At 41.6% G+C, this 14,843-nt stretch overlaps 1 protein-coding gene across 1 annotated transcript in view; it reads left to right on the top strand.

Moving 5' to 3' along the window:
* Positions 1 to 1,767: 1,767 nt before the first annotated feature.
* Slc25a36 (solute carrier family 25 member 36) overlaps positions 1,768 to 14,843 on the top strand; it is a 33,388-nt gene continuing 20,312 nt past the window's right edge. The window contains exon 1 of the mRNA XM_047563735.1: positions 1,768 to 2,020. Within this exon, the coding sequence (XP_047419691.1) occupies positions 1,980 to 2,020 (41 nt within the window). The 5' untranslated portion in view covers positions 1,768 to 1,979. The remainder of the gene's footprint in view (positions 2,021 to 14,843) is intronic.

Below are 14,843 nucleotides of genomic sequence, written 5' to 3'. Positions count from 1 at the left end.
TGTGGTTTCCAAGGAGGAGGAGAGGAATGGGGGTCACTGCCAACAGGAACAGGGTTGCTTTGGGGGTGAGGAAATTATTCCAGTTTTAGGTAACTGATATTTGCACAACCACGAAAATATATTAAACCCCACTAAGTCACACTATTTAAAGTGAATTTTATGAGAATTGTATCTTAATAAAGCTGTTATAAGAGAAAGATAAACCCGCAAATGTTAATATAACCGTTTTTCACAATGGCCAGTGGTATCAATTTTTGTTTCTATTTTTCCATTTTTGCCCAATTACCTTACCAACAGAAAACTCTGTAATCAGATTCTACCAAATTCCAACCCAGGTTCCTTTGGATAAACTAGGTAATCTTAGGCAAAGCATGTAATTATCCTAACATTGTTTCCTCCTATGAAATTAGGCTAATTATATTGCTTACCCCATAGATTAGTGAGAGCTCAATAAGAATGTTTCAAAACATTTTGCTCAGAGCCTAGAATCTTAGTACTAAAGAAATACCAGCTGCCATTTCTGTTACAAGGAAGAGGGAGGGTAGGAAGGGGCATGCACCTGTAAATCCCACAGCCTGGAGGGGCTGAGGGGGGATGAACACTCAAGACCAGGAGTTTGAAGCCAGCCTGGGAAACAAAGACTCTCCTAAAAAGCAAACAAAACCAAGGCAGTAAAAGAATACTAACACTAATTCCAGCTAGCACTTACATAGCACTGTTGTAAGTGCTTTGAATATTTTAACACACTTAATCCTTTAAGGTGGGGTAGATGAGCATTTGCAGTCTGCATTTTGTAGGATTGTAGGAGCAGGTAAGGAACATAGAGAGCTAGAGCAATCAGCCCAGCCTTCATGAAGTGGCCCTGGAAGAAAAGGAAGGTGGACTCTGCAGAATTCCAAGTGGGTGGTAAAAGGTAGTGAGGGTCCTGAAGATGGAAGGACAGTTGTGTGAGCAAAGAGATAGAAATATTGAAATTTGTTCAGTCTGGGTTATGAGCACTGGATATCTGCTATTATTTTCTGGACTTGTCTGCACATTTCAGCAATAATTACTAACAAAAATTTAAATATTTTAATCACTATTCTGGAAAAAGAAATAATTTTCTTTCCCATTGAGGTTGACCCTCCTATGTATACATACAAGAAACATTTGTTGATCAATAGAATGAGTAAATAAACAGTTCATTCTTTCTAAAACAAACCCTGGTGCTTAATCTTTTTGCCTTTTACTACGCCTTGAAGATTTTTTCCATATATACCCCTTTCACCAATGCATACTAGGCCATAGCAGGAATGTTCCATGATTTCTTTCTCCCCAATTTTCCTACTAAAAGGCATGTTTGCAATACTATACGTTTGTAATGTTGCGCATTGAGCAACTTTGCACAAGCTTTCTGTGTTATTCTCAAGTAGATACCAGACAGCAAAATGGGTCATAAATCCATTTTATTTTCTTCTAAAGTATATGTACTTGTGGGCTGGGCACCCAGGAGGTTTTTCCTGGCTCCTGGACCGGGAACGCCGGCCCTGATATGCCCGCTGGTCCGCGCAGGCCCAGGAGGCGCGGCGCAGTCTTCCGGGTTAGCGGATTAGGTGCGAGGGCGCCGCGACCTACTATCCTCCGGGCACGCGCTCTGGCCCCGCCTCGCGGCCCCTTTCATTGAGGAACCCCTTAGCGATCACGTGAAAGAAGCATGCCGCTCCCGTGACGTCATGCCGCTGCAGCCAATGGGAGCCTCTGTTTATGTAGGGGCTTAGGGCTGTCCACGCCCCGCTCCGCGCGCCCTAAGAGCGAGCGGCGGCGCGGCTGCAGCGCGGCAGGGAGGGCTGCGCTGGGTTCCTTTTGCAGCCGCTCTCCGCCAGCTCCCCTCGCCGTCCCGGGGGCGTCGTGCAGCTCCTCCCGGGACCGAAGCCGCCGACCATAGCGGGCACCTGGATCCACGTCCCGCCGCAGCGCCCGGAGGACATGCAGGAGAGAGAATGAGCCAGAGGGACACGTTGGTGCATCTGTTTGCTGGGGGGTACGGTCCAGACAGGGCGTGCAGCCTGGGGCCGAGGGGCAGGGGCGAGGCTGAGGAGCGGCGCGGTCTGAGGGCGGGGGACGCTCCAGCCTGGGAGTGGGGCGGGAGGCGAGGCCTGGGCGGGTGGCCCGGGATGGAGCCAGGCGGCGTTTCGGGCTGCGGAGCGGCTGAGGCGGGGGCCAGGTCCGCAGGCCTGCGTGGCCGAGGCCGACGCCGACCCCGGGATCGGACGGGGCCCCGCGGCCTTGCGGTGTGCGGGATGCGGGGCCGGTGGAGGCCCAGCCCCGGACCTCGCGGGGGTCGCCGTGCCCAGGGAGACTGGGCGGAAAGTGCGGAGGCCGAGGACAAAATGGGCGCCGGGGCCGCCTCCGCCTCGGCTCGGCGGGCGCGGGCTGAGCCTCCGCACGTCGCGCACGCCCCGCCTCGGACCTCGGGCGGCGGTTTCCGGGCCCGGCCCGGCGGGGGTGGCGCTCGGGGCGCCGGAGGGGCCGGACCGCCGCGGCCACGGCGTCCTCGCGGGTGGGAGCTGTGGGTCAGTTCTGGGCGCTTGGAATTTTCTTTCCCAGCCCTTCCCGGTTGCGATATGCAGTGCAAATCGGCAGTGCCTTTGGAGTCGGGGTTTTTTTTGGATTTTTCCCCCTGCGTGACCCAGTCCTCTTGCACACATTCACTATTTTTCTGCTGCTCAAAGGAGAAAGTGGGGTAGAGAGAGGTCAAGTACTTAGACGGTGGTTACTGCGTGTGTACAAGATTAGGACTGAGCCTGAAGTCCGAGTTCCCTGATGGCCCGCCTGGGATCTACAGCCATTTTGCTTAGTTTTCCTGTTAGGTGTGTTCTTTACAAATTATTTGGAGAATTGTAGCTATTTTTGTTTTGTTTTGATTCTTTTACCACTGAGCTACACCCCCAAGCCCCCGTCCCCTTTTTAAATTTGGGGACAAGGTCTCGCTAAATTGTTGAGGCTGGCCTTAAACTTGGGGTCCACCTGCCTCAGCTTCCCAAGTCGCTGGCATTATAGGCGTGCACCCCGCGCCCTGTCAATTATAGCAATTTTAAGTGCTAGGATTAACTTTATCCAAAATCGTTACGGTGAATTGTGTTAAGACACCTTTTTCACCTGTGTAACCATGTAAAACATCATATCCTTAAAGGCTGTCATTTGTTTCCTGATCAACCGCTTTAAGAATATTAAATATATACGCAATTTTATTCAGGTTGTCTTCGATTTGGACATGTGCACTCTATTACCATTGATGGCAATACTTTCCTTACTTGGCACACATTCATCCAACAAATATTTAATTGTATTTCAGTTACGAGCCAACCACTGTTCTGGCATAAAAACATTTTCTATTTGTGAGATCCAGGTGCTTTTCATATTTCTGAAATGTTTATTGCCAGGTAAATGTTTTTATTTATTTATGTTTTAATCCGGTAGCAGTATATATGGTCTTTAACAGTAAAGATGTCTTGTCATGCAAGTAATTGGACTCTCTCATGTAATTAGATGTGATTGTGACACCTGACAGATCTAGTTTTGGCCACTTTTGGGGGGGGGGAGGGGGATGGACGAATCCTTTGATTTTAGTTGCTTCATCTGTAAAATGAGGTTGTATTATGTGATATCTAAGACCTTTCTCTAGCTTCTAACATTTCTGTTTCTCTACACCGGGGATTCATATGTCAAGTGTTGTTAAAAATAGAGCACACTTAATATTTTAAATAAATATTTGCATTATTGCACTAATTTCCCAGTTTGTTAGGATCATCAGCCACTGTTTTTGTTAATATGTATAAGTTGAGGCCTTTCTGTTCAACTTTAGCTTTAAGAACAGGAATGGAGAAGTTTTGTAGTATTTAGATACACAGATGAGGTGTTCCCTCAATCTCCCAGCAAAGCTAACCTGTGCAGGTTATTTTCTGTTGAATGAGGTACTGGTATGTAGGAGCTGATGCAAGATAGGTGCTCAGACTTGTTCATTCCTTCTTTGCATTTCATTTGAGTTTTATGTGCATATGTGGTTGCACTGATTTCTGTTAAAACGTGCTGTAACATTTTAGAGAAATAGCATAAAAAAAGCAGGCCATCTGAATCAGCCCCTTCAAAATATGGAAAAATACTGGGGTGTAAAAAAATCACTTAGCAAAGGTCAGACAGCTTTTTCATGCACATGAAATGAGGGATAAGTAATCTTAAAAGGACCTGCCGAGTTCTGTAATGTATAAATTCAGTTCTGTAGACATCCTGGCAGTCTGTTGTGTGCTAAGCATTGTAGAAATGCAGAACAGTCTGTGTTGGTAACTTTCTTATTAATTTAAGATGTCTAATTCTTTATATGTCAAAGTTGTTTATTTAGGCAGTAGTTTTAGAATGTTCTTCATAAAGCACTAGATTTTTCTTGTCCAAATAGAAATGTATGAAGTGGAACTCATGAAATTTATTTTTACTTTTACTACCACGTGGGAAAAAGGAGAATGATCTCTTTATAAACTGTTGGCCTGGGCTGCTTTCCATACAGGTATTATTTGGCCTAAGCCTGGTTTACTTTAAAAGAATCAGTTTGGGTTGATGGGGATGGAACCTATATTATAACCTTACATGTACTAGGCAAGGGCTCTACCACTGAGCTACATGCCCAGCCTCAGGATTTTTTTTAACATGGAGCCTTTGGGTTATTTTCCTGATAATTAAAATTTATGTGTACTCAAGCATGCATTGGGATCTCAGAAAGATTTTTAATATTCTGGGAACTGTATTTTTAAATAGGAACATTTCAAACAGATTAGCACTGGACCTTGGGTCTGGGTGACATACTCACATGCATAACTCGTGCTTTTTTCAAGACACCCTTTGGTCTCATTATGCCTTTGCCAGAGTTAATATTCAGAGTTTGTAAGGTCATTGGTTAGGTTAATTGAGTTACAGAAGCATATTGTGGCAGCCTGCAAAAAATAGTATAAATACTATTTAATCTTAGCCATACTTATAATGATACTATATGTCTGTATATAAAGAGATAATACAAAATATATTTTTAAATACTTCGTGTGTTCTGTCAGCTGCATATGTCTACCAAGACGCCATTCACCATTTTTTTCCCTACTTGAGGGAGATTATCTCAGATGGGAGTGATAAACCTTCAGACTGTAAGTGGATGACTTTTTTTTTTTTTTTTTTTTTCTGTGCAGCTTTTATGACTGGGAGAACTTAATACATGTAGTTAATACTATTGCAGATCATCTGTGAAACTGCTCATTTCAGTATCATAATTCTTTTACTTATTAAATCACTATTCGATAGGAAACTCCTGTTATGATTTTTATTGTTAAATTAATTTCACCTGCTTCTTTGTATGATCAGGGAAGAATTAGTATAAAGTATAGTTAATATAGATTATTTTCACTACACTGTTCATACTTTTTTCTCCTATTCCTTTTTCCTCAATTTTTGCTACTTTTCCTGTGTCTTAGTCCATTTGAACTGTTGTAATAAAATACTGTAAACCAGGTGGTTTATAAGCAGCAAACATTTCTTTCTCATAGTCCTGGAGCCTGGATTGAGGCCCTGGTGGATTCTCCTGTCTGGGGAGGGTCTTCTTTCTTACCCCCTGTACTTTCTCATTGTGTCCTCATCTAGTGGAAGGGTCTAGCCAGCTCTCTTCTTTTATAGGGCACTAATCCCAAACATGCAGACACTGCCCTTGTTACCTAATCATCTCCCAAAGACCCAGGTAGGGTAGGATTTGAACTTGAATTTTGGGGAGACACAAACTTTCAGATATCCTTCCTTTTTTTCCTCATAAAAATATTCTTTCATTCCCACTAATAGATTAGAAAATTTAGAGGAATTGCTTATCCTGATGTAGAATGCTCTCTAAAAAACTACCCACGTAAGTGGATCAGTGCAGCACAGCGGTGTAGGTCAGGGACTCCTGAGAGTGCTCGAGACCCTCTTGGTGGTCTGAGGTGTCACAGCTGTGCACTGGAGGTGTGAGGGCAGCAGCAGGGCTGAACCAGTAGTCCTTGTAGTCTTCATCTTTGGCACATGAAATTATAAAAAAAAAAAAAAAAAAATGCCCGTGTGTTCTTGAGGAGGCAATAATTTATTAATTTTATTAAATCTTGACCCTTGTTATACATCTTTAACATTCAGTGTGATGAAAAGGGAAACAGGGAGAAAGCCTTTTCCGGCATACTCATGTGTAGTTCTATAGTTGTTTTCAGTTGCAAGCTGAATTAACCTCTTTTTTTTTCATAGAGGAAACACTTATTTAAAAGAACTATTGATGGACTGTTTGAACTTGACTCTGGCAGGTATTTTCTCAAACAGGAAGTGCTTTAAAGACAACCACTCATAGCGTTTGTTGTCAATAATAAAACTAGTCTTTTAAAACTGTTTTGAAATGAAAATTAGATTCTTAAAAATCTTGAGTTGACTCCCCCATCTCCAGAGTGACAGCTTTCTAATGCCGAAGGGTGTTTCTAATGAATAAGAATATCAATATCAATAAGATCATTTAAGGAAGTATAAATAATATGTTGATAGAACATATCAACATATGGAGACCAGCATAATCCACTTAACCAGTGTTTTTCAAATGACCAGTATGTGGTACAATGGAATCATGATCGAGTAAAAACTTGATTCATAGTATTAGACCAGTGGATTTTAATATAACTGAAAAATTTATTGACACTTCCTGTTATATTTCAGATTCTACATTGCAGCCAACCTTTACAAACCTACCATTTGTCCCATTTTGATGTCGTATCAAAGAATAAATAACTATCCAAAAAAGAGGTTTGACTTGTCCAGTAAATGGTATTATTCTTTAGAAGTGTTCAGTACTCTGGGGAAAATAGTGGAGGAGGAGAGAGGGGACGTTGGGAGTTCAGGCAGTTGAAGGAAGGGAGCGTTTGAGTCCTGTTGAGAAGAGGCCATTTGAGCAGAGTCCTGGAGGGAGGGGAACAAGTTGTGCAGAGGGACTGGGCAGTGGCCAGGACCTAAGGTATGGGCAGAGCAATGAGAGGTAGAACCTTAGGCCATTAGAGCACTTGGGCTTTTTCTACTGAAATGGAAGAAACCATTGGAAGACCTAAAGGCTGGCCCTGGCCGGGGCGTTAGAATAGCCAACCCCTGGGGCAGGGGCAGAAGTGGGGAGATGATTAGCTATTTCAGTGATCCAGATGAGAGATAATCTTACTGGATTGGAGGTAGTGGACACTGCAAGAGGTGCTTGAATTCTGTTAAACTGAAAGCAGAGATAAGATTTGACATATTGTATGAAAAGTGCAAGGGAAAGAAGATGAGAGAATAACTTCCGCGTTTTTAGTTAAGGCACCTGGAAGAAGGGAATTACTGTCAACCAGGATGGACACAATTGTAGATGGAACAGAGTTGGGAAAGGAGAGATTACTTTTAGATGTAAATCTGAGAGGTAGCAAGGCAGTTGCTTAGGTGGTTGATGTGTTTATGTCAAGTCCAGGAAAATGATCTGGACCTGAGATACATTAAGTAATCTTTGGAACATGGGTAGTGCCATAAGTTTGTATGTCATTAAGGGAATGAGTGTAGAAGATTTCAAAGAACTAACTCTGGGGACTCCAGCAAAAGAAGTCAGGAGAAGAGGAACCAATAAAGTAGACATAGAAAAGGTGACCAAGAAAATGTAGTTTTTTGAAGTACAGATGAAGCAAGCTTTCAATACCTAGGAAGCGTGAGTGATGAACTTTCAGATGTCACTGTCATTTGAGGTGATGTCTGAGAACTGTTACCACTGAATTTGACAGTTGGGCACCTTTGGTCATTTTGATGAGCTGTTTCCTTCAAGACTGATTGGAGTAAGAGAAATTGGAGGCAAGTAGACAGTTGAAATTGTCCTCAGTCTGATGGTATTTTTTCCCCAGTGAAGGCCATTTGATAAGGTTTCCTTCTTTGCTTCCAATTTTATCAGTGTTGGTAACTACTAACATGGGTCTTTGACATGAGGTCTTGATTTTGCTCTAGCATTCAAAATAGGAATAGCCTGTTCATTTTTTCCTGCATCAGAAATAATGAATGTACCTTTTTAAATACCCTTTTATTTTTAGCAAGTCATGTTAGTCTGTCAAATGATAGAAAATGTCCCTCACTCTTTCAGAAATAGGCATTTTCTTGCTGAAACACAAATTCTTAAGGGAAATTGCTTTAGTCCCTTTGTAGTATTAGTCCACAAATACACAACCAGGAAAACCATTTTTAGTAAGACTTCCTTAATGATTTTTATAGAATTTTAGAGATAGGCCACATATTACAACATCTAAAACTCCTTAAGTTTAGCTAACATTTTTTAAAAATGGTTTTTAGTTGTATGGACAAAATACCCTTATTACTTTTTCATGTGGGTGCAGAGGGTCAAACCCAGGGCCCTATGTGCTACGTGTGCTAGGCAAATGCTCCACCACCGAGCCACAACCCTGTCCCTGGCTAACATTTTAGTGAAATCTTTTAATATTATTCCATAGTTTGATTAATGCCCTAGCTAGTAAATTGCAGTGGAGGTTGCAAGCAGAAAAATGACAAAATATTTCAACCTATTTATTTTGCTTCACAAAGTTAAAACACTGCATTTGTCTGACAAAGTAGGTTTTGCTTGAAGTTAATAAAAATGAATTCCAAAGTACCTTTTTAAATACCCTCCCCCCAGTATCATGGGCCTAACCAGAAACTATTTTGTCCACTTACGAATTATTTTGCCTGCTTAAAAACAAGTTTCATGTTGCACACAAACTCACAGTTGAAGACATGTCTTGGAATCTCAGTTTTTTTCCATGACCCTCCTTTTCCTTCACAGAATGCTAACATGAGTTAGATTTCTCCCCCAGGTACAGCTATTCCAAGTTTAATGACAAAGAGAAACTGGACCCAGTAGTTCAGCGGTCTGGGGCTGTCCAGCTGATAGGGTTTTAGGTCTGCGCACCTCATTTATGGGGTCACGACTCCGGACATCATGGTTGAAGTTGTGTGCTTGTTGTCTGTGTTCAGTGAACTTTTTCCTCTTGCCTGTCCCCCACCCCAGACTGTCACCTGTGTGGGAGGGCTCTTCGCGGCCTCCAGCATGTTTCTTCCTTATGAGACCTATTGGCACAGGGTTTCTCCACCCCACCTTCTGCTGGGGATTGGATCTGCGGTGCTCTTCCTGAGTTTCATCCCAGGTGTGTTTGATCTTTGTTTGAGACAGGGTCTAGCTGCTTGCACGTGCTGTCGTCCTGCCCCCGTACAGGTGGGCCACGCTGCTCCTGCTGCACAAGGTTTTTAAACCATTTCTCCCTTATGCTGTGTTTAGCTTAAACACAACCACCCTGAGCTCTAGGGTGGACGCTGCTACTGTACTCAGGAGGCGGTGGAAGTGCTGAGCAGTGACTGCCGGCATGCCACCTGCCTTATCCCCACGTGCGGGGTGAGCGGTGGGTGGACAGGCTCCTGAAAGTCCTGCCCTGCGCAGCCGCTCCCGCAGAGGCTGAAGTGCACTGTGTTCCTGTAGTTTTTTGTTTGTTTTTGTTTTTTTGGTGGTGCTGGGGTTTGAACCCAGGGCCTTGTGCTCGCAAGCCAAGAATTCTACCAACTGAGCTGTCTCCCCAGCCCTTGAAAGTCTTCATATTTTTTAAATGTGTTATAAAATTGTTTAGTGGTAACATGTTAAACGCTTCTTAAATCATCTGTGAGGTCACTATGCAGTGCTGGATCAGAGGATGGGTGCGGGCTGCTTTAGGGCACCTGAGGTGGGCTGGTGAGTGGGAGCGGACTTGGGAGCATCCGAATTCTGGGACGCCATGTGACCACTGTTCCCACTGCAAGTCGTTGACCTTCAGGGCCTCACAAGTGGGTGATTTGTAGGTTTTTTGACCAGTCTTCTTGGTTGCAAATTTTTCCCCTTGATTCTGGATTCCTTTCAGCCTTAGTACATTCTGCTTAGTTATATCTAGCTCATTTTTAAAAACATGTTATTATGTGTGAAGAGTTTGCTTGTAAATATTGTAAAATATTTAAATTAGTATTCATTATTATGAAACTTGTGTGAGAGTGAATGAAACTAATGTTAAATATCATGGGGTTTTTTATATGGAATTTTTTTTCTATTTTTTTTTATTTTTTATTTTTGCAACGCTAGATATTGAACCCAGGCCCTACCTAGTACACGCTAGGCAAGTGCTGTACCAGTGAACTACATCCCCAGCCCTTTTTGATCTCATTTTGAGACGGGGTCTCTCAGTTGCCCAGGCTGGCCTCCAACTTGTGATCTCCTGCCTTAGCCTCCCAGGTAGCTGAGGGTGTGGGCATCACCATCACCCTGGTTCCAGTCTTTCCCTTACATATTAATTGCTTGGCTTAGGATAATTGTCCTGCCCTCATCTAATAGATTAATTTAGATAAATGGCATATGTCTAATATTTCAGTGGTGTCCTCGTCCATTTAATTGTAAAGTTGAGAATGCATTGTCCCTGCCTTTCAGTTAGTAGCACACTGATGGAAATTTTTGCATTGAATTGACCAGCCCATAAAAACACCTCTTCTCATAGTTGACACAATAAATAACAACACAGAACAGTTTTTCCCCTACCCTTCCTAATCAGTAAGGTACCAGAGAGGAAATGGTGAGACGTGATCAAGATTCTGGATTGTTTTGTGAAGTTCTGGATCAGACATTACTTACATACTGCATACATCACTTTTTCATGCAACTTCATGTGAGCTTTCATTGGGTTCCAGAAAATCAGCCACATGTTTTCCAGTTTAAACTCTGGTGATTTTGAAAATAAATAGTTGTAATTTTAAATATGTATTTAAAAATAGATGTATGCATATGGTAAGAAGAAAAAACAAAGCTGATCAAAGATAATAAATAGTACATCCCCCAGTGCTCCATCCCACTTGTGCTTCCTAGTTGAAATATAACTCTCGACCTATTTTGGAATTTTCTTTCAAGCTTCTAAATATGCTTTATTGCTTTCTCCTCCACCTCTTCCTTCCTTTCTTTAGTGGCACTAGGGACTTAACTCACAGGTGCACTTTACCACCAGGCTACAGCCCCAGCCCTTTTTATTTTTAAAGACAAGGTATTACTAATTCAGTGAGGCTGGCCTTCTGCCTTAGCCTCCACAGACTCTGGAATTAACAGGCATGTGTTGCCATGCTTGGCTCTATTACTTTTTTTTTCTCCTAATTTGTGTGTAACCTGTCAACTTTCTTTTTTAGTAGATGAGGGTTTAGTTAAGTTATATTGCACCACTGACATTTCCCCCTTCTTTCTTCCTTTGAATATATAGCTAGTTATAATGTAATGCATTTTTGTTACTAACTGAAGTCAGTGCTTATTTTCCTTGTGACAGTACAAATACTATTTACTCTAGAGCTAAATTGTGTGTTCTGTTGACTTTTTCTTTATTGAGTAACTTCATTTCCTCTCCAACCTCAGGAGATAGTTGCCCCATTTAAAAAGTTTGCTTATATACTCTAGTACTCATTCTCAAATATTTGTTTTCGTAAACATATTAGTTTATGTATCTTCTTGAAGATCTTTGTCACTCTGAAATATGGTGATGTCCTTATCCTGTTCAGCTTGGCTATTTCTAAGTCTAGCATTTCACTGTCATTTGGGGGCACTTGCTCCTGTGTTTTTTCTCGCATTCTCTTCTGTTTTAGTTTCTTTTCTTAATTTGTAGAGACTTCTTTTAGCTAGCTGCGTAAGAAAAGGGCACAAGGTAGGCAATTGCCGGAATACATCTTTGTCTGCAGGAAAGTTTTATCTGATAGTTTGCTTTTGTGTAGAATTCTTGGGTAGGTAATCATCTGCAGTCGTTGAGAAATCTGAATACTATTCTGAGATTTCCCCTTTTTTGTGTGATCTTTTGTTCTTTCTGGAAGTAAAGTCCTTGTCTGCAGTATTGTAAAGATTGCAGTAGTGCGTCTTTTTTGGGTTTTTAATTTATTTATTTATTTTGATGGTTGTCATTGTTGGGTTTTTTCTTTTCCTTTTTTTTTTCTTTTTTTTTTTTTTTTTCTTTCTTGGTACTGGGGATTGAATCCAGGTATGCTTTACCACTCAGCTACATCCCCAGCCCTTTTAGTTTTAATTTCGAGACAGGGCCTTGTTAAGTTGCCAAGGCTGGCCTTGAACTTGCCATCCTCTTGCCTCAGCCTCCCAAGTGCTTGGGTTGAAAGTGGTCACCACTGTGCCGGGCTCAACAGTGCGTCTTCTCATGGAGACCTCACTTAGCAGGTTTATGCTTCTTAACCCTGAGCTTGGAAAATTCGTGTGTTCTGTTCTTCAGAGAATAAGGCTTCTGCCCAGGAATACAGTTCTACCTGCGGAGCGTGTCCGCCCCGCCTTCTCTCCTCTCCATAGTGGAGTGCACCCGGGCATCCCGGCCGCCGCCTGCTGTTTAGGTCTTGGCTCTATCTCCACCTGCGGTACATGGTCGCCTTGATCATCAGGCTTCTCTGGGATTTGGCGTGGCAAAACCATTTGCTTCTTTTTGCCATTTCTCCCTGCAAGCCTTTCTCTTTACTAATTCCAAGTGAAATCCTGGGTCTGCTGATTTTTTTCTGGCACTCTCCAACCTGGGGGTATATTTCTTTAAACATTAAGATTTTCAGCATGGAGAGAATATAAATTAAGGAAGTTAATCCTGTTTTCATAAATAGGAATTTTAAATGACTATAGTGAAGTAATTGTTTTATTTTCTACATCAATTCTAATGACTTTGTTTTATATAATTACTTTAAAATAGCAGCACGAGAAATACCAGAATGTCACCCCTGTATTACACGTGGATTGCATTTTATAATGTGAAACTGCTTCAGGACAACCCGAGTGCTTGTGTCTACCCACTACACCAGCCCACCTCTGTACAGTCAAAATCGTCATTATGTATTTTTTTTTTTGTGGAAGTAAATATTAAGCTTATTATTACTAAATGTTTCCCATACTAAAAATATTCTGCTCCACATAGTTCATATGTTAGCGATTCCTATTATTTTTCACATAGTTTGGATTTTTTTTTTTTAGATTTATCAAGATACCGTTTACATACAATGAAATCCACCTTTTAGGTGTTACAGTTCATTGAATTTCAGCAAATCCATAAAGTCCTGTGACCACTGCTGTAATCAAAATGCAGAACGTTTGTAGAACATTCCAAGAATTCCCTCATTCCCTTGTAATCAGTTCCTTCTTTCTTCCCCACCCTGGGATAACCGCAGATCTAATTTTTGCCCCTCTCGGTTTGCCTTTTCCAGACTGTCAGAACTTTAAAGTCTTTGTGCCTGGCTTTTTTCAATTAACCCGATTCTTTGAGATGCATCCAGGTTGTTGCTTTTTACTGTAGACAGTATTCCATCATGTAGATGTACCACAGTTTATTTGTCCTTCACTGGTGGATGGACAGTTTTTAGCTGTTAAAAGCAAGGCTGCTGTGAACATTCACAGACAGGTCTTGGTGTGGACACGATCTGTTCTTTTCTTGTGGGTCAGTACCTAGGAGTGAGATGACAGTTATTTGAGAGTTACATGTTTTAACTCTAAAAAATCACCATTGAGTTTTCTCAAGTGGATGTATCATTTTGCTTTCCCGCCTGCAGTGTGTGAGAGTCTAGTTGCTCCTTGTGGGCACTCGGTTTTATCAGTTTTTTTTTTTTTTTTTTTTTTTTTTTATATTTTTTTTAGTTCTCCTGGATTTTTTATTTTATTTACTTATATGTGGTGCTGAGTATTGAACCCAAGGCCTCACACATGCCAGGCAAGTGCTCTACCACTGAACCACAGCTCCAGCCCCTTGTCAGCTTTTTAATATGAGCCATTGGTGATTGTACAGCTCACTATGCATTTACTTTGCTTTTCCCCGATGACAGCCGTCTTTACTTGCATCCATATGTATCATTGGTAAAATGTTAAACCTCTTTTTATTGGGTTGTTATCTGGTTATCCATGTTTCCGAATATAAGCATTTCATCAGGTGTATGATCTGCAAATTTCTTTTAGTCTTTAGATTATCTTTTCATTTTGGTGAAGTCCAATTTCAAAAATTTTTTTAATGATTCATTTATGCTTTCTTGGTAGTTTAATTAAGAAACCTGTTTCTCATCCAAACTAAAAAGACTTCTTCCAAGTCCTAATAGTACCTAGATTTTACATTTAATTCTCTAATCCATTTTAAATTAATTTTTAGATATGGTGTGAGGTATAAGGTCAAGTTTCATGTTATGGATGATTTTCCCCTGATCTTAGTTATTCTGTGGTGTCAGTCTTTCATTCTTTGATGAAGGGCAGACAGTTTGTTTCTATTTCTTGGTGACATCATTATGAGATATTCTTTATCTCATTTAATACATTTTTATTTGGAATTTTCTTGGAGTGATACTGCTGCCATGCCTGCTTTCCTGTTGTACTGTGTATTTCAGAGGTTGGCCGTGTACTTAATTCAGGAGGTGGATTTGTTCCGTCTGTCCCCTGGCGGGTTGCTTTGCTTGTCTCCCTGTAGTGCCCATCATGGAGGACGCATTAACCTCTGGCTCACTCGGCTTTTCTGTAGAACTCCGCTGAGTCATTGTCCTCTGTGGCTAGAAACAGTCCTCAGGGCTCCACCGGGTAGCTAATACGAAGTGCCCGCTCTTATCTTCAAAAGGAATACTTAGTCTATGGCTCACATGTCTTTTTAACATTTTGAATAATTTGTTAAGAGCTGTTGTTTTGTTGTTTTGACCATCAGTCTTTTTAAAGTGAATTTTTTTTAGCTGAGTGTACTTATCTTCCTTAGATTTCCACATTTGGACCTAACACTTAC

This window comes from Sciurus carolinensis, chromosome 9 (assembly GCF_902686445.1).
Source record: "Sciurus carolinensis chromosome 9, mSciCar1.2, whole genome shotgun sequence".
Classification (NCBI taxonomy): domain Eukaryota; kingdom Metazoa; phylum Chordata; class Mammalia; order Rodentia; family Sciuridae; genus Sciurus; species Sciurus carolinensis.
This window is presented reverse-complemented; position numbering and strand designations above follow the sequence as displayed.